The sequence below is a fragment of the Homarus americanus genome, unplaced genomic scaffold (genome assembly GCF_018991925.1).
Source record: "Homarus americanus isolate GMGI-L3 unplaced genomic scaffold, GMGI_Hamer_2.0 scaffold23598, whole genome shotgun sequence".
NCBI lineage: Eukaryota > Metazoa > Arthropoda > Malacostraca > Decapoda > Nephropidae > Homarus > Homarus americanus.
The window spans coordinates 3005006-3032505 of record NW_024731054.1 but is presented as its reverse complement, the minus strand read 5'-3'; the positions used below and the strand labels follow the sequence as shown (position 1 = coordinate 3032505).

Here is a 27500-nt window from a genome sequence, read left to right as displayed (position 1 = left end):
CCGTACTATCCTCAGAGAATCAGGAATGTAAGGCTGACTGGGCGGCTCTCCTAGCGTCACTGTATAATTTCTTCCTGTTTACGATAAAATCTAGTGTACTTTAGCAGCCATTTTGGATTTTTTTTTCAATCGTACATTTAATGAGACAGTCAAGGGCGATCTTATATATACTGTACGGCTACGAGGATAAAATCAGATACCTTAAGTAAATTAGTGGGAAGGTTATTTGTGTCTCAAGAGAAAAACTTTATATATGGTTGAGAATCCATCTTTTTGTGGTAAAGTGAGGCATCGGGTTAGTGTTGACGTCTCTAATTACGAGGAAAATTCAACTTACGAACGTTCAGGAATTCATTTATGTGGTAATAATTCAACATGGGAGATTTGGAGAGTTCCGTGTCTCATTTACAACCTGGTGTGGCTGTTGTGATAGTGGTTGTTGTTGTTGTGATAAGAGGTTATGGTTGTGACAGGTTGTTATGACAGAGGTTGTGATTGTGGTAAACGTTGTGGTTATGATAGAAGTTGTGGTTGTTGTGATAGAGGCTGTGGTTATGACAGATTGTGACAGTAGCAGAGGTTGTGGTTGTGACAGGTTGTGGTTCATGGTAGAGGTTTGTGGTCATGGCAGAGGATTGTGGTCATGGTAGAGGTTGTGGTCATGGTAGAGGTTTGTGGTCATGGTAGAGGTTATGGTCATGGTAGAGGTTGTGGTCATGGTAGAGGTTGTGGTCATGAGAGGTTGTCATTATGGTAGAGGTTGTATAAGAATCTGTGGTTGTGACAGAAGTCTTTTGACGTATCTGGTGGAGAGCATTTCCTGACTTCCTTATTAGTTGACGGGGCAGCCAGGGAGGGAGGGAGGGGAGAAGGGTCAAGGAAGGAGAGAGGGAGGAACGCAGGGTGACAGGGAGGGAGAGAGAGACATACAGGGAGAAATGGAGAGAGGAACTACGGGGGAGAGGGGGAGGGAGGGAGAGTGAAAGAGACAATCAAAACATCAACTTCCCTTAGCAATTGTTTCCTACCTACGACTTCCCTCCACCTCTCCCTTCATCCTTCCCTCCACACCTCCACTTTACCCCCTCCCTCCCTCCCCTCCACCTCATAAGCAAATAGATATTTACTGTATAAATAAATTAACACACACACACACACACACACACACACACACACACACACACACACACACACACACACACACACACACACACACACACACACACACACACACACGACAAGAGAGACATCTGGCGGACACTTAAGACACTATGCTGGTCTTGTGAATTGTACACCTGTTGATACATATTGACAGGTGTTAAGGAAGGTATTACAGGTGGCTTGAGAGAGAGGAGAGAGGTAGAGAGAGAGAGAGAGAGAGAGAGAGAGAGAGAGAGAGAGCACACCTGACCAAAAACGACAGTAATTGGCAAGTAACAACTCCCTTTAAGGTAGTGGACGGTAATTACACGCTGGGGGCACGGACAGAACCACGGACGGACAAATATATCAACTGACGAAGATGATGATGAGGCGACACACACACACACACACACACACACATACACACGCACACACAACAAGTTTCCTATGTCCTGCCTTCTAAGACTCCATGCAAGTGATGGACAACGGGGCAAAGTACTTGAACACACACACACACACACACACACTTCGATTCCCAGCTTCTCAAATTTTAGCGAGAGAGAGAGAGAGAGAGAGAGAGAGAGGGAGAGAGAGAGAGAGAGAGAGAGAGAGAGAGAGAGAGAGAGAGAGAGTATATGGTGTGATGTGTGCATACATAATGAGGGAAGAAATAAGGGAGGAGTGTGTGTGTGTGTGTGTGTGTGTGTGTGTGTGTGTGTGTGTGTGTGTGTGTGTGTGTGTGTGTGTGTGTGTGTGTGTGTGTGTGTGTGTGTGTGTGTGTGTGTGTGTGTCAACATCCGTCATTTATCAGCTGCCCTTCCTGCTATCGGGAGACTACACAGGAAGTGATTGATACGTTTCTCTCTCTCTCTCCCTCTCACCTATATCTCCATCTCTCACTTAATACGCCCACAACGTCCGTCCTCACTCACACTCTCAGCACGCCCACCACGCCCATATACCCTCCCCCACTCCCCACACCCCCTCCTCCCCCACCTATCCCCTACCCCGTCCCCCCCTCCTCTTCCTCCCTGCCCCTCCTTCAGACACAAGCACACCACCTCATACCTGCCTACCTGAGGGGTGACCTACCTGAGGGGTGACCTGGAATGTGATCAAGGACCCTTACTAAACCTTGAGGATCCCAAGCACCATCACAACGCTATCCTATCCTAACCTATCCTATCCTATCCTAACCTATCCTATCCTAACCAAACCTATCCTAACCTAACCTATCCTGACCTATCCTGTCCTAACCTAACCTAACCTATCCTGACCTAATCTAACCTATCCTGTCCTAACCTAACCTATCCTGTCCTAACCTAACCTATCCTGACCTAACCATATATGAGATACGTGTCACTAATGTTTCTTAATGTAGGTGGGGTAAGGGAGGGGGGGAGAGGAACCACCTGAGCGACCACCTGTACCTGACGTAGGGGCCCAGTCCACCGCAGCGTGAAGGCCAGAAGACGGGGAGAAGGGGGGTGTGAGGTACTGGGAGGAGGGGTGAGGTACTGGGAGGAGGGGGGTGAGGAGTACTTACTAGGAGGAAGGGGGTGAGTACTAGGACAGGGTGAGGTACTAGGAGGAGGGAGGGGTGAGGTACTGGGAGGAGGGGGGCGGGGTGGTGCGCGGAGGGCGGGGTGAGGTACTTTGGGAGAAAGAGGGGGCGGGGTAAGGTACTGGGTGACACTTGTCTGGTTCACTGCTCCTTACTGTGCCATGGGTCTTGTTGTTGTTGTTGTTGCTTAGTTGTATTATTGTTGTTGTTTAGTTGTTTTTGTTGTTGTTCCATCCATCTCCATCCTATTTCTCACTTCAACTTCCCTCATTCTCCCCGCCCCTCCCTCCACCACACACACTAAACGACCGGAGTCAACAGGGCGTAATCACCCAACACGACAAAATTCTCTCTCTCTCTCTACCTCTGTTGTCAACAGCCACCGTAATGCTCTTGAGTATATCTTAGTGTTGCCAAGCCGCAAGTCAGCTGAGAGAGAGAGAGAGAGAGAGAGAGAGAGAGAGAGAGAGAGAGAGAGAGAGAGAGAGAGAGAGAGACCTTGTAACAGGACACAGGTAACAGATCTACCTCCAGCACCACCTGGCGGTCATCTGTGATATATAACCAAATTAACACTCACAACTTAACCATATGTAACCTAACATTATTTAACCTAATCTTACCTTATTTAACGCTAACCTTATATAACTTAACCTAACTTAACCCTACATACACCTAACCTTACTTAACCTAACGTAACCAAACCTACATTAACTTAAACTAACCTACATTAACCTACCCTAAACAAAACTTAACCTAACCCCCTCCCAGGTAACGTTAGGGTGTTTAATCATCAGGTAAAAATAAGCCCAGGTGTCTCATTAACCTCAGATGACTCTAAACAACTTGTCTAATCAGTCACCTTATTTCCACTCATCCCAAGACTCAGACAACCGCCATGACCACACAAGGGTTAGGTTAGGTTAGGTTAGGTTGGGTTAGGTTAGGTAAGGGAACCGCTATGACCACACAAGGGTTAGGTTAGGTTAGGTTGGGTTAGGTTAGGTAAGGGAACCGCTATGACCACACAAGGGTTAGGTTAGGTTGACACTCGGGTCTCTTGAGGTCACCTGGTGTTACAGAGACAGGTGAGGTCAGCACAGGTAGATCCGCCCTTATTAATCAGGTAATTAATGAACCAGGTTGGGGCGTGACGACAAGGTGAGACGACTGATGGTACGGTCTCTCTCTCTCTCTCTCTCTCTCTCTCTCTCTCTCTCTCTCTCTCTCTCTCTCTCTCTCATACAGTATAAGGGAAGGTGTGGAGGAGGGAGGGAGTGAGAGAGGGAAGGAGGGTGTGAAAGTGATCTGAGTGATGTAGGATGATGCTGGTAGTGTAAGACATAGGAGGCAGCTGCTGGAGGTGGGGACGGTGAGAGGGAGGGGCTGTCTCCCCCCTCACCCTTCAACACACTAACATAGGGGCGATGACCACACACACACACACACACACACACACACACACACACACACACACACACACACACACACACACACACACACACACACGAGCTTAGAGTACATCAGTTATCATTGGCAAGATCACTCGTCTCAGTAATTTATTGATGAGATTAAGATCACTCGATAATGATAATACCTGACTACCTGTTTATATGTACAAACTCAACAATAACAATAATAATAATAATAATAATAATAATAATAATAATAATAATAATAATAATAATAAGATAATAATAAAACAATAATAATAATAATAATAATAATAATAATAATAATAATAATAATAATAATAATAATAATAATAATAATAATAATAGTAATAATATATTCAGGTCTTACCTTTTAATTAAGTTTCTATTAATATTCACTACTCGACCAACAGGTGATGAATCCAGGTAATGATTATATTCACTCAGGTGTAATCGAAATTATATCCACTCAGGTGTAATTAATTATAGCCACTCAGGTGTAATCTATTATATTCCATCAGGTGTGTACACAAATCATCATTCCCAATTACCTTTGATTATTCCAAACACTTTAAACACAAATTACACCTCTGTCACCTGTTCATTATTTCACACACCTTTTGACGAGTTGAAATCACCTTTTATTAATAAATTGCTCCCGAGGACAGGTGAGTATCAGGTATCACTCAGTATGTGTCAACAGGTGTGTGTACTCAGGTAAGTATCATGAGCTGCGTATCACTATCACACTGAGTCACTATTAAATCTTCTAAGTTATTTCTGGTAAGTTTCAAGTAGGAATCCAAAGAGGATTTTTTGAGTGTGTCTGACAAGAGGGGACACCTGTGTGTATACAAGACACCTTTCTAATAACTGTATGCACACCTCGGTGACTCAGTCTGCCCGTTCACCTCAACACCTTTCAATATATCTCATTTGCATACGCCTTTAGGCCTACGGTAAAGCACAACTCATTTCCAGACACACGACGCCCGAACTGGACACTCCCTTTCCCGGACACTCATTCACATTGTTCAAGTGATCTTTACACACATGTGGGGAGGGAGGGAGGTGCACTGTGCACACTGAGCGGCTGCTGGCCTCCCTCGCCCCATGAATGAGTACGTGTGTAGGTCGCGCGCTCTTAATTACAAAAACATTCACCGTAAACAAGGTCAGTGTCGGGCCGTACACACTACTAGGGGCCCCCACAGGAGCCTTTAGTGTTTACTCGGTCCATTAAGGTGGTTGAGGCGGGTAACGGAGCTCGGCTTGACGGACTACCGACCACAAAACTCCACATGTGCAAAGCAAACAATCCCCCACGTCCGACTCCCTGGCCGGGGCCTGACAGACTCGCGCCATCACCACGGAGCGAGGACGAGGGCGGCCAGGGGTCCCTCCCTCCCTCAACTTACACCTCCCATATTTAACATACACCAGCATCAATCTCTCTCACCCGCCTCACAGAACTACCTCACCTGAGACACACTCCCGACTAATAAGGTTCAACATAGAGGTTCAGTTAGCGTGGCTGATACATAACCTGTCGACAAATCCCGACATGGCAGCCTCTAGTAGGTGAGATGCCCCCCAAACAAGCTTTTCTCTCCAGTTGGCTCTTGTCTCGGCCGGAACTATCGCCCAACTTCCTCAGCTGTCACAATCATCATCAGCACCAGTACGACCACCCGTGAGTGACGTACCGGCCAGGGACTACTCTAGGGGCACCTTAACGAGCGTCGAGGACCAGTTTAGGTTAGGTTAGGTTAGGTAAGATGCTATGAGTGAGAGAACTGTGGGGGATAAGTCGAGGCATCTTAAGGACGTGAAGGGCTCACTCATAAGGTCCACCTGTCGCCCCTCACACCATTATACCAGCCCTTAATGGCCCCTCACACAACCCTTAAGGCGCCATCAGGTGAAGTACCCCTTGATTAACGACACCTGGCGAGTTTTAAAGGTAACATTTGTTTGGTTACCTGTGATGATTAGTCCCCCGAAGCGCGTACACCTGTCGGCCACCTCCCCAACACCTGGTGCCGTATATTATCCCAAAACTCATAATTTCTGATGCATTTTCCTTCAGTTTTCTCTAAGTCAAAATGGCCAACATGTAACTGAAGAAAAAACTGAAGAAAGGACGATATTAATACGTCTATGATGGACTAAGACACAGACGTTAGAGCTGCGTCTTGTATAACCAACAATAAACAATAAGCTTCTCTTAAGAGGCAGTCATTATTACTCAAGTTGACGGGTCACGTGAGTAGGGCGGCCAGTGTATGTATGAGTGTATGTATGTCAAAGTTCAAGGTCACATCTCTGAAATGCGCACCTTGACTTCTTCTTCTTCTTCTTCTTCTTCTTCTTCTATTGTCATCATCATCACACTGCCTCTTCATCAACACACAGTACCATCTCTAAGTGAGTAAAATGCCATCCACTTAACCACAGTCCACAGTTCGTCACCTATGAGACTTACCACATCCATATAAGGTACACCTGTGTGAGTTAATCATGAGTAGGTACAGGTGTGTGACAGACAGACAGCTACCAGGAAGCTCCCCCCACACTTTCCGATAGATAGATACATAGAGACAGATAAGATAGACACAGACAGAGATTAAAGGACAGGCGTAGATATAGATAGATCATGGACAGAGATAAATAGATAAATAAACAAATTAATGGAGAGATAGATTCAGAATGTTACGGCGTTTGTTATGAGAGAGAGACGAAGTTCCTGTTAACATTGCAAAGAAACACTGTTGATATGTGTATTGTGTGTGTGTGTGTGTGTGTGTGTGTGTGTGTGTGTGTGTGTACCTCATAACCAGTGTACATCAGTATCCCCCCCCCACACACACTACATGTACACCAATCATAACCAGTTTCACCTCAAGACGTGAGTGAAATTAAACATGATTTAATTACTGTGTTGACGCAGATGATGTGCGCCGCCATTAATACCTGACGATACTTCGATATTAATTTACCTGTAGTTTTACCTGTAATTACATCTGTCTGTTCTTATACTTGTACCTGTCTTTATATCTCTACCTGTTACCTGAAGTACCTGTAGTACCTGTTCCTACCCAATACTGTATTCATCAGGGGTTTCACTTATCACACTCTACTAATTGGTTCGTGTTATCTCCTCTGCTTTCATCCTGTTTTTGTGGTTAATCCCATCTTCTGTCCCTTCCCTCCCACCCCCCCCCTCCTCCCTTTTACATAAAGAATGTTAAACTCATTAGATAATCTTCTACAACATTCTCTCAACATTATGGTTAGTGAATGTTGAGGAAAAAATACAACAGGGTCCATTTTTTTTATTCGTGGACCCTAAAATCCTAAATATTTATTGATTTTTAAGTTACGATTTAGTGTAAGTCCTAAAATACAATAGTTATTTAGGGTTAAGACTACAGAGACGGTACCTGGCGTGGTTATATAACTAGTGGCGTCTAGTCCACTATCAATACGCCTACGTACACAGATCAATGACCTTCATCTCTCAACTTGTATGTAAAAAAAAACCTTCGTGGGTGAATCTGTGCAACATCTGATGGGTAGACCTGTGCAACAACTGGTGGGTGGACCTGTGCAACAACTGGTGGGTGGACCTGTGCAACAACTGGTATGTGGACCTGTGCAACAACTGATGGGTGGACCTGTGCAACAACTGGTGGGTGGACCTGTGCAACAACTGGTGGGTGGACCTGTGCAACATTTGATGGGTGGACCTGTGCAACAACTGGTGGGTGGACCTGTGCAACAACTGGTGGGTGGACCTGAGCAACAGCTGGTAGGTGGACCTGTGCAGCATCTGATGGGTGGACCCCACAGGCAACAACTGGTGGGTGGACCTGAGGCAACACCTGGTGGGTGAACCTGAGCAGCATCTGATGTGGACCTGAGCACAGGGCAACAACTGGTGGGGTGGACCTGTGCAACAACTGGTGGGTGGACCTGAGCAACAACTGGTGGGTGGACCTGTGCAACAACTGGTGGGTGGACCTGTGCAACAACTGGTGGGTGGACCTGTGCAACAACTGGTGGGTGGACCTGAGCAACACCTGGTGGGTGGACCTGGGCAACACCTGGTGGGTGGACCTGAGCAACACTAAGTAGTCTATGCAACTTGCAACAGTTAGACCCAAACTGTGGCGATAATCACCAGGTGTAACTGAGTCCTCCCCTGCCTCAGGTAAGCAGCTCGTCCACCGTGTTTATCCCAGGATGAACGACCTCCTCATGACAACACCTGCCGCCTAAAACACCGTTACCCAACCCACAAACACCAAGAAACAACAAATCAAACACAAACACAACCCAACAAACATTAACTCGTTTTTTTAGAGTAATTACGAGTTGATTATACTAACATAATTAAGCTCCAAACAGAATCAACATCACTACAGTTACTTAAAATTGAACTGGTCGTAGATCATACTAGACAAAACAATGCTTAACATACAGCCACCACAACAATACCCGGGACACATTATAGAATCTCAGTGTTATTTTGGATCACCTGAAGATTAGGCCCCCTAGATTACTTCACCTGATATATTAAACACCATAATGCTACCTCGGGGGGTTAGGTTAGAGTTATTATTATTACTGTTTTGTTGTTATGACACACTATCTCTATCTATCTCTGTTCTTCCCTTTATCACCATCTTTCTCTCTCCCTTTCTCTCTCTCCATCTAAAGATCTATGTAGTATTCCTCTCTCTCTCTCTCTCTCTCTCCCCCTCCCTCCCTCCCTCTCTCCCTCCCTCCCTCTCTCTCACTCCCTCCCTCTCTCACACGGTCTCCATCTCTCTCTCCCTAATTAGCTTGATTAATAACAACACACAAAAAACAGTTGACCTTCAGACGACAGAGATTAAACGAGGTAGACGAGACAGATATGTGCTCTCTCACCCTCTGTCTGTCTGTCTGTCTGTCTGTCTGTCTGTTTCTGTCTGTCTCTGTCTGTCTGTCTGTCTGTCTGTTTACCTTATACGTTTCTTTCTATATTTACATCCACCTTTTCACTTACATCTCTCTCTCTCTCTCTCTCTCTCTCTCTCTCTCTCTCTCTCAGCCTACCATAAGACCCTTTGAGAATCCATCTTTGTGTCGTCGGTTTAAGGACTCAAGATACGTCCTTTAACTTACCGTACATTAAGTGAGTTAGAAACGTCCCCCCTTAACTTACGAGCCTTTCAGAATACAATATATCGGTAGCTTAAATGAGATCCACACGTTTTCCCTTAAGTTACGAACCTCTGAGAATCGTAGCCCTATCGTAAGGTGACACCCCCCACACATCTTAACTACTCCTGACTAATAAAAATTATCTTAAAATACCTCAAGGACGCCATTAAAATGAGCCTTAATCACCGGTGTAAATGGTCGTCAGAGATAACGATGGTACACACACATACACACACACACACACACACACACACACACACACACACACACACACACACACACACACACTAAATATTACAACCACTATCATTATTTAACTCAAATCTCTCTCCTTTTTCTTTTTAAGTAACTTGTTAAAAAAAACTCATCATCTATGGATTAAAAAATAAATAAAAAACATCCATTTTGATAATTAACTCAAAATCGGGCATATTGTTGGTAAATCTATCACAGTAAAATCAGTATAAATAATGGTCACCTAGAACAGAAAATATATCATAGTTTGTCTTAAAAAATATTTCGTTATTATTACGTTTTCTCTCAAGGCGCTTTCACTGTGCCCCGCCCTCACACACTAACGCGGTAACTAAACTAGATCATTTCTCCCTGTACTTCTGTCGCATATTACAACCATACAGAGATTATTCTAAATTCTGTTAAAGTATTCTACTGTAAAATATGTGGCCTTGTACACGAAGCAGTTAAAGCACATACTAATAATAACACGACCTATTGTGTTTTTGTTTTTGGCATATATCCCTTTAATAGTACTTAAGATACATACTAATACAGTAATAACACTACATATTTTTTTAAGGTTTTAGGTAACTTACGTAAATATAACTAAAAAATTACATTGAAAATTTGGTTAGATTAAAATTAGTATTATTTCACATTCACATATATTACTATACATAAACCTACTAAAATTAACGAAAGAAACAAACGAATCTCTCTCTCTCTCTCTCTCTCTCTCTCTCTCTCTCTCTCTCTCTCTCTCTCTCCCTCTCTTTGTTTCCACGGCAACCCTCCTCCCAAAATAACACGTTCGCACCAGAGCTAAGCTAAAAATTGTACAGAGGATTCCAAAAGAGAGAGAGAGAGAGAGAGAGAGAGAGAGAGAGAGGCACGCACAGTAGTTAATTCCCAAGAGGTAAAGTAGCACTCTATGTATACATTAATAAGTATGTATGTATGTATGTAGTTATGTATGTATGTATTCAACACATTCATATATACTGATGATAATGTCTTACTCCACAGTCAAGACACTCAGCAATGTATAAGACTCTCGCCTCTCACTCGACTACCTCTCACTCGACTACCTCTCACTCGACTACCTCTCACTCGACTACCTCTCACTCGACTACCTCTCACTTGTAGGAACTATGTGAGACTGGAATCACTACTTTTAACAAACTTGTAAGTATTCAGTGAAACCCCTATATAACGAACATTCCTCTCTATACAGTCCGTTATAGAGAGGTTATCACTGTACTGAGGAGAATCTGAACCCGTACTTACAACTCATGACTGGAGGCCGACGAAGCAACAGTAGGAAGAGACATGGACAGCGGTGAGGTCTGCGTTAGGAGAATAAACGAGTCTTCTACAGTGTCCAGGGTATAACAGCCATACCTCACAACACTGGCCTTACAGAACCCGTATTTATGGTCTCTTCTGATAACGTAAACTTCGTAAATTGTAAAAAAAAAATCGTAAACCGTAAAATAAACACATCAACGTCAACCCCAGACAAATTTACACCAAAACACACTTGAGCAACGGTGATTTTTTTATGATTTTCAAGGACCAGTCTTATTTTTTTATGATTTTCAAAGACCAACCATTAAAAAGTAAACATTCTGGGGATAAATTATGAATCTTGTTTGTATGTTAGAGAATGACTGAAGGTGTAGCGAGAGATGAACACAAGCGCGGGCAGAGAACTAACAGTATGTAACACGGTAAGAACACTACACCAGCTTAACAAGACCTCCACACACAACCTTTCCTTCCCTCCCTTCCTACTCTCCCTCTCTTTCTCTGCCTACCATTCCATATTTTCCATTCAGTGTTTTATCTATTCTACCTTTATTCCTCTTTATCTTTCCTCCTTCATGTCTTAATTACTTCCTTCTCTACCCTCCTTCTCTTTTCTACTCCTCCTCCTTCTCTTCTCTCCTCATCCCTCTCTACCCTCCTTCTCTTCTCTCCTCCTCCCTCTCTACCCTCCTTCTCTTCTCTCCTCATCCCTCTCTACCCTCCTTCTCTTCTCTCCTCCTCCCTCTCTCTCACTCCTTCACCTCACCCTCCACCCGCCATATTCCCAAGCTGGATCCGCCCCCCTGCCTGACACACACCAGACCCTCAAGTATCCAGGCTGCTGTCGTGAACCACACACACACACACACACACACACACACACACACACACACACACACACACATACACACACACACACACACACACACACACACACACACACACACACACACACACACACACACACATGGTCTTAGTATGGAAATTTGAGTCGGTTTGGTTCAGGTGAAAGAAATTGAGTTCGACACACACACACACACACACACACACACACACACACACACACAGTATATCACAGTGTGGCCCAGCCCACACACTTAGCTAATTGCCTTGTTTGTTGAGCAGGACTTATTAAACCAAACTCGGTCCCTTTAACTGTGGTCACGTGATATGTTTGCTTGTTTGTTTGTGTGTGTGTGTGTCCCAGTGAGAAGGTTCATGTATGATTTTCTCTCTCTCTCTCTCTCTCTCTCTCTCTCTCTCTCTCTCTCTCTCTCTCTCTCTCTCTTACCTGAAAAATAATTAGTACCAATTCCAGAAGGTGACGTAGTACCAGGTAAGCCAATTTGTACAGGTACGAACAGCCACTTGTAATGACAAGCACACAGACGATAATATATACTAAGGAAGATCCTGTATCCCCCACCACTCCCACCCACACCACTACAACTCCACCCCACACACCCCAACAACTCCACCCCCGACCCCCACAACTCCACCCCACACCCCCACAACTCCACCCACCCCCACAACACCACACACCCCCACAACTCCACCCCACACACCCCACAACTCCACCCCACCCCCACCACTCCACCCACACCCCCACAACTCTACCCAACACGACCTCCCAAAGAAGCAAGGTGGGCCATATAGAGGAAGGACCACAGTCACCAATTAGGAACAGGTATAAACCCCCGAAATTGGTGATGGTTCATATGCCACTAACACCCACTACGGTCACCAATATCACCAATCCCATCTTGTCGGTGAGAAGAACAATCCTCTCAGACCAGCCGTCGTGTGTAACCTAACCTAACCTAATCACCAATAAGGCCAAGAGCAATTTTGTGATTACCTGATCTGTAATTAAAACTCAACCAGATGTCCCCCCCCTTCCCCGCCTCTGCTTCACCTCACCTCCCTCACGAGAACAATTATAGCTTCTGTGATTTGATAAGAGGTTTCAGGAGGAGTAGAGGAGGAGGGGGAGTAGGAGGGAGAATGATGATACTAGTCATCTACACGTGTTTAAAAGTCATTGAATAGGATTTAAAAGATATTCTAATCCCTGCCTCACAATATGTTCTGGTCAGGCTAAAGACTGGTGATAACTCGGTATTATTGTACAAACCAAACCTAACCTAACACTAACCTACCTAACCTAACCTAACCTAACCTAACCTAATCTGACCAGACCTAACCTAACACTAACCTAACTTAATTTAACCTAAAGCATAAAAAATATAAAGTACAAAATGGCTTCCAAATGAGACAGACTTTACCTTATGTTTTGTGGGCCATTAAACATGGCCCTCAAAACCACCATGGCCCTTACAAACTCACACCCCGGCCAATGGTGGTGGTGGTGATAGTAGTGGTGGTGATGGTGGTGGTGATGATGGTGGTGGTGATAGTAGTGGTGGTGATGGTGGTGGTCCTTGGGTTAGCCTCTCCAGCACCCCAGAAGAATTCCATTAAGATAACACACTTTTACACGGACGTCCCTATCTCCCCCCCCCCGAGTCCCCCCTTCCCCTCCCCCTCCTTCCTTGGCCCTGTATCCCCCTCCCTATATTCTTGCTCCCTACCCCCACCTCCCACCCTCCCCTCCCCCCTTTATCCTCCCCTCCCTACCTCCACCTCCCACATGTAATCAGTCCAATGGGATATCGTCTACCTGTAATTAGTCCAACAACAGGTGGCACTGTACTCACCTCAGCCTTCCTCAGGTACAACTCAATCTCGGAGTAGGGGTCATTGGGGGGGTCTCTGGCCGGTGGAGTGACCTCTGACCCCCACTGGCCACGAGTCCTCTGGCCCGGGGTCCTGGTGGAGGCCATCTCTCCCTGGAGGGCGTGGTTATGGGTTATCTACAGCAGGTGGACGTGGGCGTGCTTGCGTCGCTTCATGCTGCCCGGATGACGGAGCCAGGGTCAGGCATGCAGTCTGACTTTCTGACCTCGCTGATACGGTCATCTGTTGGAGAAATTATGAGTTAGTATGAATGTTTGATAATAATAAAATAATATGTAATAATAATAATAATAATAATAACGGAAGACAAATACACACACACACACACACACACACACACACACACACACACACACACACACACACTCCACACACACACACACACACACACACACACACACACACACACACACTCACACTCACACACACACACACACACACTCACCCGACCCATTCTTAACAAACAGACGATGAACCAGAAGAACCGGATTTACCTGAAGGCACTGGAGGAGTAGCACCAGGTTAATGAAACACCCCGACGATACAGCACTCACCTGGGGCATCTGAAGGTAGTCGTGATTGGTATCTATCCTGCCCCTCTCGACCTACCTGTGTATCTTGTTCCTGGGCACCTCATCCTGGTCTATCCTTACCCTTGGGCATGACATCCTATACCTATCCTTACCTTTGGACATGACTTCCTTCACATATCCTTACCCTTGTGCATGGCATCCTTCACCTATCCTTACCCTTGGGTCTGACATCCTTCACCTATCCTTACCCTTGGCACCTCACCCTCTACCTTATCCCCATCCCCTGGCATGACACCGACCCCTATCCTCCAAACAACACTCGACATCCTTCAGGCCACTGATAGGATGATAGGTACCTTATAACCTTTCCTCAGCACGTCCTAAACTGATAGGAATCCTTGAGGGAATACAGCCGGTAGAGGTTCCTTCAGGTCCTACACTCCTACAGGTCCTCCCCACATACGTTCCCCTTCCATCAACCTTCAGAAAACGTCGCTATCCCATTAATCTCTCCCGTGCTTCTCCTTCCCCCCCTTCCCTCACCCCTCCCTTCCCTTCCTCAATATTCCAGACATATCTCCACTCCCTCACCCCCCTCCACCATCCCCTACCCACTCCACCAACCCAACCCCTACCTTCCCTCCTCCCTCCCCCTCTCCCCCACCACTGCTGATTCACCCCCAGCGTTAAGACAGTACTATACTCGCTCCTTCCCGAAGAATCAAGTCCTATTACATGAGGGTTGCACTACGCCCTTATGGAGCACTGGAGAAGTCCCAAAAGCCTATGGGACTGGACCAACTGTCTACCTAAATCCGGATTATACCAACACATTAGACTTGTAAATAATACTCACTATAACTCAGATTTTACGGGCAAAGATTATACTCATATATCATACCCACGCACTATATCCATACATTATACCACAGCATACACGAGTTATAGGAACACCACGCTCATACACGCTCATACACTCTCATACACGCTCATACACGCTCATACACTCTCATACACGCTCATACACGCTCTTACACGCTCGCCACACGCTCATACACCTAAGGATAAAAAAAATTCCGCCGTTTTGGACTGACAGAGGCAGGGACGTGTGTGTGTGTGTGTGTGTGGTATCGTCATTGTTTTGTAAATATCTTTCACCTGACCAAATAATTAATCAATAATACCTTGTACCTTTATTACCTGTATCAATTCATTTAGTGTAAGAGTTAAGTAGAATTATCATAGTATAAAATAAAACATGATTTAATATGTAATAACAAATGGTGTTTAATCCCCCATAGAGAATAATGGACAGACAGACGGACGGACGGACGGACAGACAGACAGACAGACAGACAGACAGACAGACAGACAGACAGACAGACAGAAAAACAGACACACACACACACACATCTAATGCCATGACATAACGCTTCCATCATCCTGCGTCGGGGAATAAATACTGAATACTCTCTCTCTCTCTCTCTCTCTCTCTCTCTCTCTCTCTCTCTCTCCACTAACACAATAAAGACGCGTCATTCATCTCCCTCCTGTGACGTGATCTTGATGCTGTCAGCTGATTGGTCAGGAAGAGTAATGACGTATTCAGGTGTACTCGATCTAATTGGTGTGAAGGACCCGTGACGCAATCTGACGCAAACACGCTGATTGGACAGATGAGTCTGTGTCCAGTGTGATGAGTCTATAAATTAGGCTCACATAACATCACGCCGCAGTCCAGAGAGACGTTCACTTACTCAAACTTTCCTTCCTCTTTCCACCTCCTCCCCAACCAGGTGATCGTGGGTCCAGGTCACAGGAGGTCACACAATACTCCCTCCTTCCTCCTAAATCAACCTGAGGCGTCGAGTCTCTGATACTTTCGCCGCCATTACTGTCCTGGAAATCAATTCTTCCTCGACACTGTTGTTATTGTTGTTGTTTGTTACCTAAATTCCCCCTAACACACAGGTATTCGAACCAAGGACCAACAATGGTGGGCGGTGGATGAGTGGTGATTACCCTCGACAGGCATGTGACTAATACTGGGTTCGACTCCAGATGCAGCCAGATGCATCAATGAGTCTAGCTGTCCAGGATCCACATGGAAGAGGAGGAGGAAGAGGAGGGGGAGGAAGAAGAGGAGGAGGAGAAGGAGGAAGAGAAGGAGGAGAAGATGAGGGGGAGGAAAGAAGATGGGGAGGAAGAAGATGAGGAGGAAGAAGAGGAGAACAGTGATCAGACAGGGAGGTCTGCACACCCCTAAGGAGGGTAGACAATTATTGCCAACTTTGGGCAGATCCAAGCACATTTGTGTACACACAGGTTACACACATAGCAGCCAGCTGTACTTATACACACACACACACACACACACACACACACACACACACACACACACGACCTGAAACGGCTGGTGTTCCAGATCCTTATCATCTACTTATTATTAAATCTTTTTCTCGGAAGGACTGTAGAAGGAAGGTAGCAGGCTGGCAATGTGTGTGTGTGTATGTGTCAATATCAGCTATCTATGTATCAATATCATCAACAATGTGTGTGTGAACATAATTACCTGTAGTCACTCTAAAAAAAAAAAACCTAAGTCAATTTCTTTATTTCTTCAAGCGGGTGAACAAGTCGTGACAACACCTTCCTTAACTTTCTCTCCCAAACAACGACAAACAAACACACAGTTAAAACGACGCCACAAACAAACCCCATAAGCCGTGTAGATGAGGTAAGGCAAACAAAAATAACCACAAAGTTAGGTTAGGTATTTAATATTCCATAAGCGTTCGTCTGTCATTATCATCCTCTCCCCCTCCCCTCCCCTGCCTCTCCCTCACCCCTTAAAGCCACAAGAGAACATTCGGACGAGGAGGAAGGTGTACAGTCGTTTGCATATGAATGGTCCTACCTGTCTGGTTCCCTGCACGATAGCCTTTTGACTTCCCCGATCATGGGTATTAAAAAATTATTCCCATCCCTTCAGAGGATTCAATACGAGGCCCTGAATGAAAAAATTAAGAATGTGATGACGATATTAGATACACTGCGCCTCCTCCTGCGCCTCCTTCTGCGAGATAACCATCGTAGTTTAAATATTTGAGGAGCGGCGGCGGGGTGAGTGAGAGAGAGAGAGAAATAAACAGATAGATAGACTGACAGTGAAAGAGAGAGAGAGAAAGAGATAAACAGATAGATAGACTGACAGTGAAAGAGAGAGAGAGAGAGAGAAAGAGAGAGACCTAAAAGGGTTAGAGTTAGAGAGTCTTCACTTCATTTCACTTGAGCGTGTTGGCTGTCAGGTCTTGGTGGAGTTTTTCCAGTCAAACGCTGTGTAAGTCAGGTGTATATACTGGACGACACACACACACACACACACACACACACACACACGTAGGAAAGTAAAGCAGCTGTTGTGCCTCTTTCTCCTGTCGTCGTTGTTGTGTACAGTCCTACTCCTTGAAGTAACTGGTGTAGAGAGACTAACATTCACACAACTCATGTCCAATACAGTACTAACAGAACCCACTACACCGTCCTTGGCACAACAACCAGAACCCTATCTCCTGCCGCACCACCAGACCCCCTTCCCCTCCCCTCCTTCCCCTCCCCTTCTTTCCCCCTCCCCTCCACCCCCTCTGCTATGCACCCCAACCCATTCCTCCTTCCTCCAGCCCTGCCCTCCACCTTTCTCCCCTTCCCCCACCCCTCCCTTCCCCCCTCCCTTCACACCCCCTCCCCTTCCCCCTCCTAAAAAAAACATCCCATTAGCATCAAGTGGCGAAAAATATAAACATAGTCAAATATAAATGGTCTCTATGTTGACATTCTTCTCCACGAGACATGAATGAGTAGAGTGAGGAACAGGTGTGAGGTGGTAGTGAGGTAATGTGAGGTGGTAGTGAGGTAATGTGAGGTGGTAGTGAGGTAATGTGAGGTGGTAGTGAGGTAATGTGAGGTGGTAGTGAGGTAATGTGAGGTGGTTATATGAGTGAGTCAACTATACGTCTCTAAAGGTATATACGATAGTGGTGAGTCTCTCTCTCTCTCTCTCTCCACACAAAAGAGAAAGAGAAAGAAATCTAACACCCCACAGAGCCTTGAGGGGATCGAACCAGGGAACTTTAGGTTGTGATTTGAAAGCATCACCCACGGCGCCACAAAACACCTAAGATAATGGGTCATAAATATGAAGAATAAGTCCCGAAACCTGTTATCGGTCAACATCAGCCTCGCTATTTACATTTCACTCTGTAAATAATGGCTTTTCCTCGTCTGAATATATGTAAAGTGAAACTCTTTGTCTTACCATAAGTTTCAGCTAGTCTACGGCCCAACATATTTATCTGGACAATACAGACATCCTCACTACACACTAACTTATGATGTCTGTGTCTTTATGGTGAAATAGTAATTAGTAGTAGTAGTAGGTATGGCTATTGGGGGAGGCTGGAGGCCATTAAAAAAGTAGTAGCAGTAGTAGTAGTAGTAGTAGTAGCAGTAGTAGCTATTATTATAAGACTCTGCAAGGGTCCTGACTGACAGGTTTTCCCTCATAAATCTGCGTTAGTTTACAGCGGCCACCGGGTATAGCGGCCACTCTCGCCTACAACGACCAGCACAAGACGGCCATGGTGGTCAGATCTTACAAATAGGATCGATAAATTATTCCATTTTTTTAGGAAGCTGACCACGTAAGCCTACCTGTGTGGAGGCCGACCCAGGTGGTGGAGGAGGTACCAGCTGGGTAGAAGAGTGTGTACACGACCCACACTATGAGGTGATAGACCAGGTGGTGGAGGAGGTACCAGCTGGGTAGAAGAGTGTGTACACGACCCACACTATGAGGGGGTAGACCAGGTGGTGGAGGGGCTAACCACCAGGTGTTCAGCCCCACGTGTTATAAGCGGGTCTCTGCTACGTTGAGGGAGTCGAACCGAATAGATCATAACCTAACCTAATCACATGTCAATTCTATTCCCCATTTCCACCATATACACATTTCCTAGCAGCCGAGAGGAGCATCATATCACACACTATCTCATCCCATCCCTCAGTGAAGTCATCTATGGCGAATTAAACTTCATATTTTCATCAGTTATAACACACACACAAATGTAAGTCTGTATATTTTCAGCCACCTGCTGCAACTCTATTAATAAACCGTTTATAATTATTATTGTTATTATTACACACACACACACACACACACACACACACACACACACACACACACACACACACACACACACACACACACACACACACCACCCTAAGACTATTAGCCAACTAAGATACCTTCTCTTAACAAATAAGGACCCAAACTAACTTAAGGACCTTTAGGAACCCCAGACAAGTACCTCAGTAAGGTCGTCTCATCTGCACCGAGTAATATGATAAACAACCCATCGCGTTCGAGGGTAGCCAAGTGTTCTTTTTTATCTCGTCTAATAATAATTGTATCAGTATCTCACAAGGAGGTCTTCGGGTGAGGACAGTGCTAACCAACTAGACCTTGAACCATCGAACACCCCATACCTTCACCATAAGACTTAAACCCTTACAGTATATACAGTACCCTCTCAAGTATATCTATCTTCAGGTGATGACAATGCTATCCATCTCGTTCCTATAGTATCGAAAACTCCATACCTTTAACGTAAGACTTCAACCCTAAAGGCACAAAGAGCACTTATCATCACACTTACATACAACCGCATACACACACACATACATACACACACACATGTATTCAAATTAGACACACATGGTTACGAAAGCTAATATATTAAACTACCTGAGTGTGAGTGTGTAGTCATGTTTCTCATTTACACATCAACTCTCCCTCACCAATAAAGGTCATCAACTAACCCTGATTGACCAGATATTGAACCCTATAACAACAAGAGTTAATTCCCTGTCCAGATGGTTAGAGAGAGAGAGAGACCCCAGGATGGTACAGATTCCGCTAGGAGGGTTGAGGGGTGGGAAGGGGGAGGGGCGGAGTAGATGAACCTAGATGAGTCGTCCCTTAACCACTCCATAGAAAACGAGTTTCATTGGTCTTGATAAATGGAACAAGCGGTTTGTGAGTGATTGGTGGTTACGTGCAGCCAATCACACGCACGGAGTTCTACAAGATTTGCCACGATAGCGTAATTATAACCACTAATGCCATAACTTACCTGGTGATGCCCATATGACCAGGTAAGACGTAATGCTCACCTGTGTTATGACTGCCAATTATAGGGGCCAGGTGTAACAGGTGTAATCGTCTATAACAAGTGACGTACAACACCCATACCTGTACACCCCAATAAAAATAACTCTAATCTGTGGTCTTAACTCACCTGTGGTCTTAACTCACCTGTGGGAACCTTATATAGCCAGGTGAGATATACGGGATAGGTTCGGGGCTTCTCAGTATAGGGTATAAGGGATGGGATGGCATATACCTTATACTCTGTGATAACATCTCTATCACCTGAGCCTTAATGATATCTGAAGGTGTCCTGTGGCCACAGTCTTAGGGATGGTTACCTCACTGAGTGTATGGGTGGGTATAGGGGTGTATGGGTGGGTATATGGGTGTATGGGTGGGTATAGGGGGTTGTATGTGTGTGTATTATGGTGGTGTTATGGTCAGGATGCTCGCCTCGCAATCGAGCGGACCTGGGTTCGATCCCCGGGCAAGGTGAAACTATGGGCAAGTTTCCTTACGCCATTTGCCTGCCTCTGTCTACCCAGCAGTAATTGGGGACTTGGATGTTAATCGATTTATGGAGCGTGTTCCGGGTTAATGGTTAGCCAGTGCAGTTGACAAGTTGTCCGGTCTTCTCGGATTATTCCTTGACAGTGGGTCATGCAGCTAACTCAGGGTGTGGTTGTTGTGTTGGCGACAGCTTCTACACCTTAAACAAATTCACGCCTAGGTGGCCCTTGGGCCCGTCATCCTCAATTTCGAGGGGACACCAAACAACATTATTATTAGTGTGAGGTGTATTGGGTTGAGACACACTGTTCACGGCATAGCACACACACACCATGATAAAGTATGGCAGGGGATGCATAGCCAGCAGGGGTGTGCGGGGGGGGGGGGATCATTTGCATACGAGGAAGGAGGTATGGTTGGTTGTGTCTGAAGAAGAATGGCTGACGCAACCTTGTGTGTGTGTGACTATATCATCACCACACCTCCAGTACTACCACCACACCCAACACCACTTCCATTACCACCACTACCACCATCACTACCAATACTATCACCACTAATCGTATCACCTACACTACACCCCCTCCCCCCCCCCCTATATACTCCAGAAACACTAGGAAATATCAGGTTACAAGGGGTGTGGGTGGCTGGGGGTGTGGGTGGCTGGGGGTGTGGGTGGCTGGGGGCGTGGGTGGCTGGGGGCGTGGGTGGGTGGGATGATGAGGTAGGAATGCTGTTCTCACCACTCCCAGCGGCCTACAGTATGCAAATGACTCTATGGGGCACACCTGTAAATTAGCGAAGGTGAGTGCCCAGCTACAGGTATTGCAATTACTCTATGGAAGATGTATGGCGTCTTTGTCAAGTGAGTTTTACGGGGAGAAACTTGGGTCTTGATAATTATAGGAGTGAGAACCTAACCTTAACCTAACCAACGTCTAACATAACGTAACTTAACTTACTCTTAAATTAACTTAAAATTAACCTGACCTGCCACTAACGCAACCTAGACTTAACCTGACCTACCCCTAACCTAACCTTAATTTAAACTAACCTACCCTTAACGTAACCTATCCATAATCTGATAAAAATTCCATCTCATTTGCATACACACACTCAAGAACGTCAAGTACTTCCCCCCTACTGCTAAGAAGGTAGGGGGTATATAGGCCTATACGTACATCTTTACTGTTAAGAAGGTAGGCCTATACCCCTGTTAAACCCGTTGAGAAGGTAAGTCTCCCGTTAACTAAACAGGTAAGCGACTCCGTTAGCCCTTCTGTTAACAGGTAAACCTTAATTAAACAGGTGAGTATCTCCTTCACTAATAAGTTATATCCGTCTTAGAATCAATTAACCCGTAAGACTAATCACTGCCCATTTGTTTTCTTGTCGTAGTTACCAATTCCTCTGCCTCTCTTATCTTCTTTAATCTCTTCTTTCTCTACCAAAGAGAGAGAGAGAGAAAGAGAGAGAGAGAGAGAGAGAGAGGGGAAGGAATGAAAGGGAGGGACAGAGAGGGAGGAAGGAAGGAAGGAAGGAAGGAAGGAAGGTGGACACAGTACCTCGGTGTAGGGGTCGCAGTAGAAGGCCATGACAGGAAAGACTAATGGTCCTTCGGGTGGGTGGGGTCACAGTAATCACCCCCAACACCGAGCTTCAGTAATGACGGCTTACTTATCTCTACAGCATACGGTACACCCTCACCTCACCTCTACTGTATGTTAATGGTTGTGTCGTTCTGAGCTACTGGTGAGAGAGAGAGAGAGAGAGAGAGAGAGAAGATCCAAATCAAAGAAAACGGAACAAAAGTGGAAACAAAACGGTAACTACATTAAAAAAATATATATATCCTCACTCACATCAACACTCCTCAGACCAAGACCACAGTGTAATAGGTGGTCATAATATGTAAATTAATAGACAATTTTAGGGTGCTCATTATGTTAATTAGTGAGGTAATGAGCCCAGGTAATGAGTGGGGGGGAAGGGGTAAGGGGAGGGGAGTGAGAGAGGGTATGTGGGGGGGGGTAGGTGAAGGAGATGGGTAACTAGTGGATAAAAGCAGACGAGAGAGAGAGAGAGAAGTGTGAACGTGTGGATGGCTTGTGGGAGGAGGGAGTGGATAGATGGAGAGATGGGTTTAAGAGGAGTGCATAGATGGTTGGACAGATGGAGGGAGGGACTGGGGGAAGGATAGATGGACAGACAGATGAGTAGGTGAGGGAAGGGGGACACATTAGGCCCAGGTAGAGGCAGTGTGACACAGCAGGGAGTGTGACACAGCAGGGAGTGTGACACAGCAGGGCCAAACAAGCAGACAGCAGGGACAGGAAGCGTCAGTCAGCGTACACAAACAACAGTAGTAGTAGTAGTAGTAGTAGTAGTAGTAGCAATACTCACAGTAGGCTGAGAGGGTCCAGACAGGAGGAAACGAAAGAAGAATAAGACACGGAAAATGAGGAGGAACAAAAGAACGAGGGGGAGGAGAAGGAACAAGAAAACGGCAATGAAGGAAGAAGAAGAAGCAGCAGCAGTAGGCCCAGTAGGAGGATGAGGAGGAGGACTAGGAGGCAGTAGGCCGTGTGTCATTAATCAGGAGGCCACGTGACGGCACGAACCTCCCATTGTTTCATAAACCGCTGACTCCTCCCCTTACCTCAACCTCCCCCCCCCCATCCACCCATTAAAAAACTTCCCCATTAACCCATACGGAACTGTTATAGGAATGGCTGGCGACCTGCAAAACACACTCATTAATCATAAACAAGAATTACGTCGTTAGTGTTTGTTTTGGTCACGTGACACACACACACACACACACACACACCTGTTACCTGTATCCGAGGACCACCTGGACACTCTCTCTCTCTCACCATTGATCACCTCCCTATAGCACTACACCTCACCTCTGCCCTCATGAATAACACAGCCCCGTAAAAAGACTCACCTGGTGAATATAAACACGACGAGGAGCCTCACAACACATCCATCTTACATGCCATCACTGTTTGTCTACATTCCTGTCTACAGTGACGTATGTAAACAACGATTTCTGGATTTTTTTACAATCTTGAGTACAATCTCGGAAATTATCATGTTAATAGATAAGTAATTACCATTGCCATAAATATAATTGCCAACTAGACATAATCCTGACAGCTCTGTCCTCTTGTTCAACCTTATTACTGTACACCCCAGGTTGTACTGCTGCCCATTATACTTATGTTTTTAAATTCCACTGTAATTTATGTATATATATATAAATAAATAAATAAATAAAAAAACCAAAAAAATAAAAATTAATAAATAAAATTAATAAATATTGAAGTGATAACCGTGGTAACATTATGAGATGTTCTTATTACCACCATGCTATTGTACTATTCCAGATGATACTAAATGTTACATAATACTTCCTTGAGATAAATGTATAGTATATATCAGGTGCCTCAAAGAGAGCTCAGGTTCTCAACTGGCTCAGCCATGTTAATATTGTTATTATTATCCACTCTGTGTCTGTGTTTTTCTGACTAAATAAACTGTTTCAATTCAATGGCGTATACAGGTATGTGGCGGGGGGTGAGGTGAACTAGTTGGTGGCACGGTAAATGAATTGTGTTAGTAGGGGTGGTGGTGTGGTAATGGTGGTAGAGGGAGATAGGTTGGTGGTGGTAGAGAAGGAGGGTGATGGAAAGTGAGGGAGGGGAGGGAGGGAGGGAGGGAGGAGGGAGGGAGGGGAGGAGAGGGAGGTAATGAGAGGAGAGGAGGTACAGTGTCACATCATTATCACGTCCGGGAAGCCTTCAGAGAGAGAGAGAGAGAGAGAGAGAGAGAGAGAGAGAGACCCCACTGTGTCATAAGCATACAGATTATGTGACCTTCCTATTGTTACTAGACCAAGATAATAGCACACACACACACACACACACACACACACACACACACACACACACACACACACACACACACACACACGACCCGTCATTAATGGCAACAACGGCGCGTGACCCTGATATAATAACCCCACTTATCACGTCACCAGTTAATAGCGAGGGTTACCTGACCACCACACCTGTTATCACCTGTCTTATGTCTCTAATTAATAATCAGACAACAAACTAGGACACACCTGAACCAGAGAGAGAGATTAATCAGATAATTTAGCTTGGATTACGTGAAGGTGAGGTTAAGTTAAGTTACGTTAGGTTAGGTTAAAAGCACAACAATGCCCATCTTTCGTGAGGGAGGAAGTGAGGGAGATAAAGCAAAGAAGAGGAAGTGATATTAAGAACTAGAAGGAGGAGGAGACGAGAAAGAGGACGAGGAGGATTGCGATAATAACGATAATAGATAAAGGGTAGATAAAGGTTTATAATAATGATGATGAAGAAGAAGAACAACAACAAAAAGAAAAATCGATCAGAAGACGAAAAGAACAAAAACAACAACAACAACAATCTCACCACTCACTTGAGAATAAAGAGAGTCGAACCCGAGACCCGCAGGTTGGGTTGTGAGTGACCCGTATACAGCCACCACGGAGTAACAAGGCGGGTGTTTACACGAGAGAGAGAGAGAGAGAGAGAGAGAGAGAGAGAGAGAGAGAGAGAGAGAATAGATATATAATTAAAACCCAACGAGTATAAACACAGGTGAGTAAATAAGGAATAAATGAACAGGTAAAGACGAGGGCACTGAGAGGGAGGGGGGCACACCTGTACGATGACGTGGAGGGGTGTGGAGGGTATAAACCTTCATTCTTCTTCTCCTCTCCCTTCCCTTCCCTTCTCCTACCTTATCATTCTTCCTCACCTTCTCCCCTTCCCTTCATCCTCCGCCTCCCTTCTTCCATCTTATTCTTCCTCCTTCCCCTACATTTCCCTCCCTTTTCCACTTTCCCTTCATGCTTCCCCTCCCCTTCTCTCCCTTACCACCCTTCCCTTCCCTCCCTCCCAGCACCAGGAGAAAGCTCTCTAGGGCCAACCACCACAATCAACCACTGTTCACGTGGAGCAAAAATCTCTTCATATTTTTCTACTCTTGTCTCGGGTGATTAGCGAAGACAAGAGGAGAAAGTTGTGTTGTCCCAAAGGTTAAAAGTATTACGTCCCTCATCACTAACTTTCAACCTAAACCATTCCACAGGTAAGGTTTGATTAATTAGGGGTTAAAACAGGTAGGAAATCACCCCACAGGTAAGATTAGGGTACAGAAGGTTAGGTTAGGTTAGAATGTATTAACGTCACGTGATCCTGAAAATAAAACACACCTCCCCATTCCCTCGCTAAGGATCTCGTTGCTCCCACGTCCACACACACACCAAGATGGACTCCCGGCGTTCATTACACTTTCATGATGGACTAAATGTACACACACAGAGGGTTAGATTTACCAGTGGTGAGGTCACAGGTCACGGTGCTCCTGACCCTGGCTGACCTATACCCTCCCAAGGCTGACCTCTTCCATTTCTCTACTCGTGCAATGCCTCCCTCCCACCTCTCCTACCTTCCTTCCCTCTTCCTCTCTCTCTCTCTAGCTAACCCTCTTTCCCACTCCACCGCCCCCTCACTAACCTCTTCCTTCCCCTCCCAGCTCCCCCTCCCTCACCCTTCCATTAGTGCCCCTTTACCTTCCCATCCCAGTAACCTCCCACCCACCTTCCTCCTCCCTCACACCTGTCACACACCTACCTGCAGAACAGTGGCCCAGCACAGGTGTAATAATTAACACAAGGAGTCCACATCTACCACACTCAACACGTGACACAAACAAATAAAGATCTTAATTAAACTCTTTCCACAAACACGAACAAAAAAAAAATCATTCGTGATCTTTCCAAACAAATAACCCAACGAGAGATGACTCAACAAATACTCGGCAGAACCAGATTAACACACACGATTACTTAACACTGATTATTATGGAGTTAAACAGGTTACCAGGCCACAATAGTACTGGGTCTGTGTTATAATGGGATCCTGAGACAAATATATTTATAATACTCGTAAAATGAGTTATGGTAGATATATATAATGGTTACCCCCTTATTATCATCATAGAAAACGGATGTGATAAGGGGAGGGCAAGTTTTAATAGGTCCCAATCTGACCTAAACGAACCAATAGAACAGGGGCCCATTAAGACTGGGACCCATTAGAACAGGGGCCCATTAAGACTGGGACCCATTAGAACAGGGGCCCATTAAGACTGGGACCCATTAGAACAGGGGCCCATTAAAACAGAAAGTTGTCTCCTTTAAAATTGTGATTAAAACGAGAAACAAGTATGAACAGAAAACAAACATACACACAAAGAGAGACAAACAAACAGACGCTGACACAAAAAGAAACACACACACACACACACACACACACACAGAGGCACACACACACACACACACACACACACAGGCACACAAACTGCTGGTCACTGCGGGTCTCAGGTATTGACAAACTCTCTTGGGTATTTTACCGCTAGTTACCTCACTGTATGTACACACCTGGTCACTTTGCAGGTGTGTGTACGTGTTGCAGTCTCGTGTAGAAAACACTCTTCACTGACTTATTTACACAGGTGACTTAAATAATGATGAT

At 45.3% G+C, this 27500-nt stretch overlaps 1 protein-coding gene across 2 annotated transcripts in view; it reads right to left on the bottom strand.

Annotated features, from left to right (window-relative positions):
* The window catches only part of LOC121867517, a 134264-nt gene that overhangs the window by 55814 nt on the left and 50950 nt on the right, over nucleotides 1-27500 (bottom strand). For both annotated transcript variants that reach the window (XM_042367493.1, XM_042367495.1), the window contains exon 3: nucleotides 13614-13875. In XM_042367493.1, the coding sequence (XP_042223427.1) occupies nucleotides 13614-13739 (126 nt within the window). In that variant the 5' untranslated portion in view covers nucleotides 13740-13875. The remainder of the gene's footprint in view (nucleotides 1-13613; nucleotides 13876-27500) is intronic.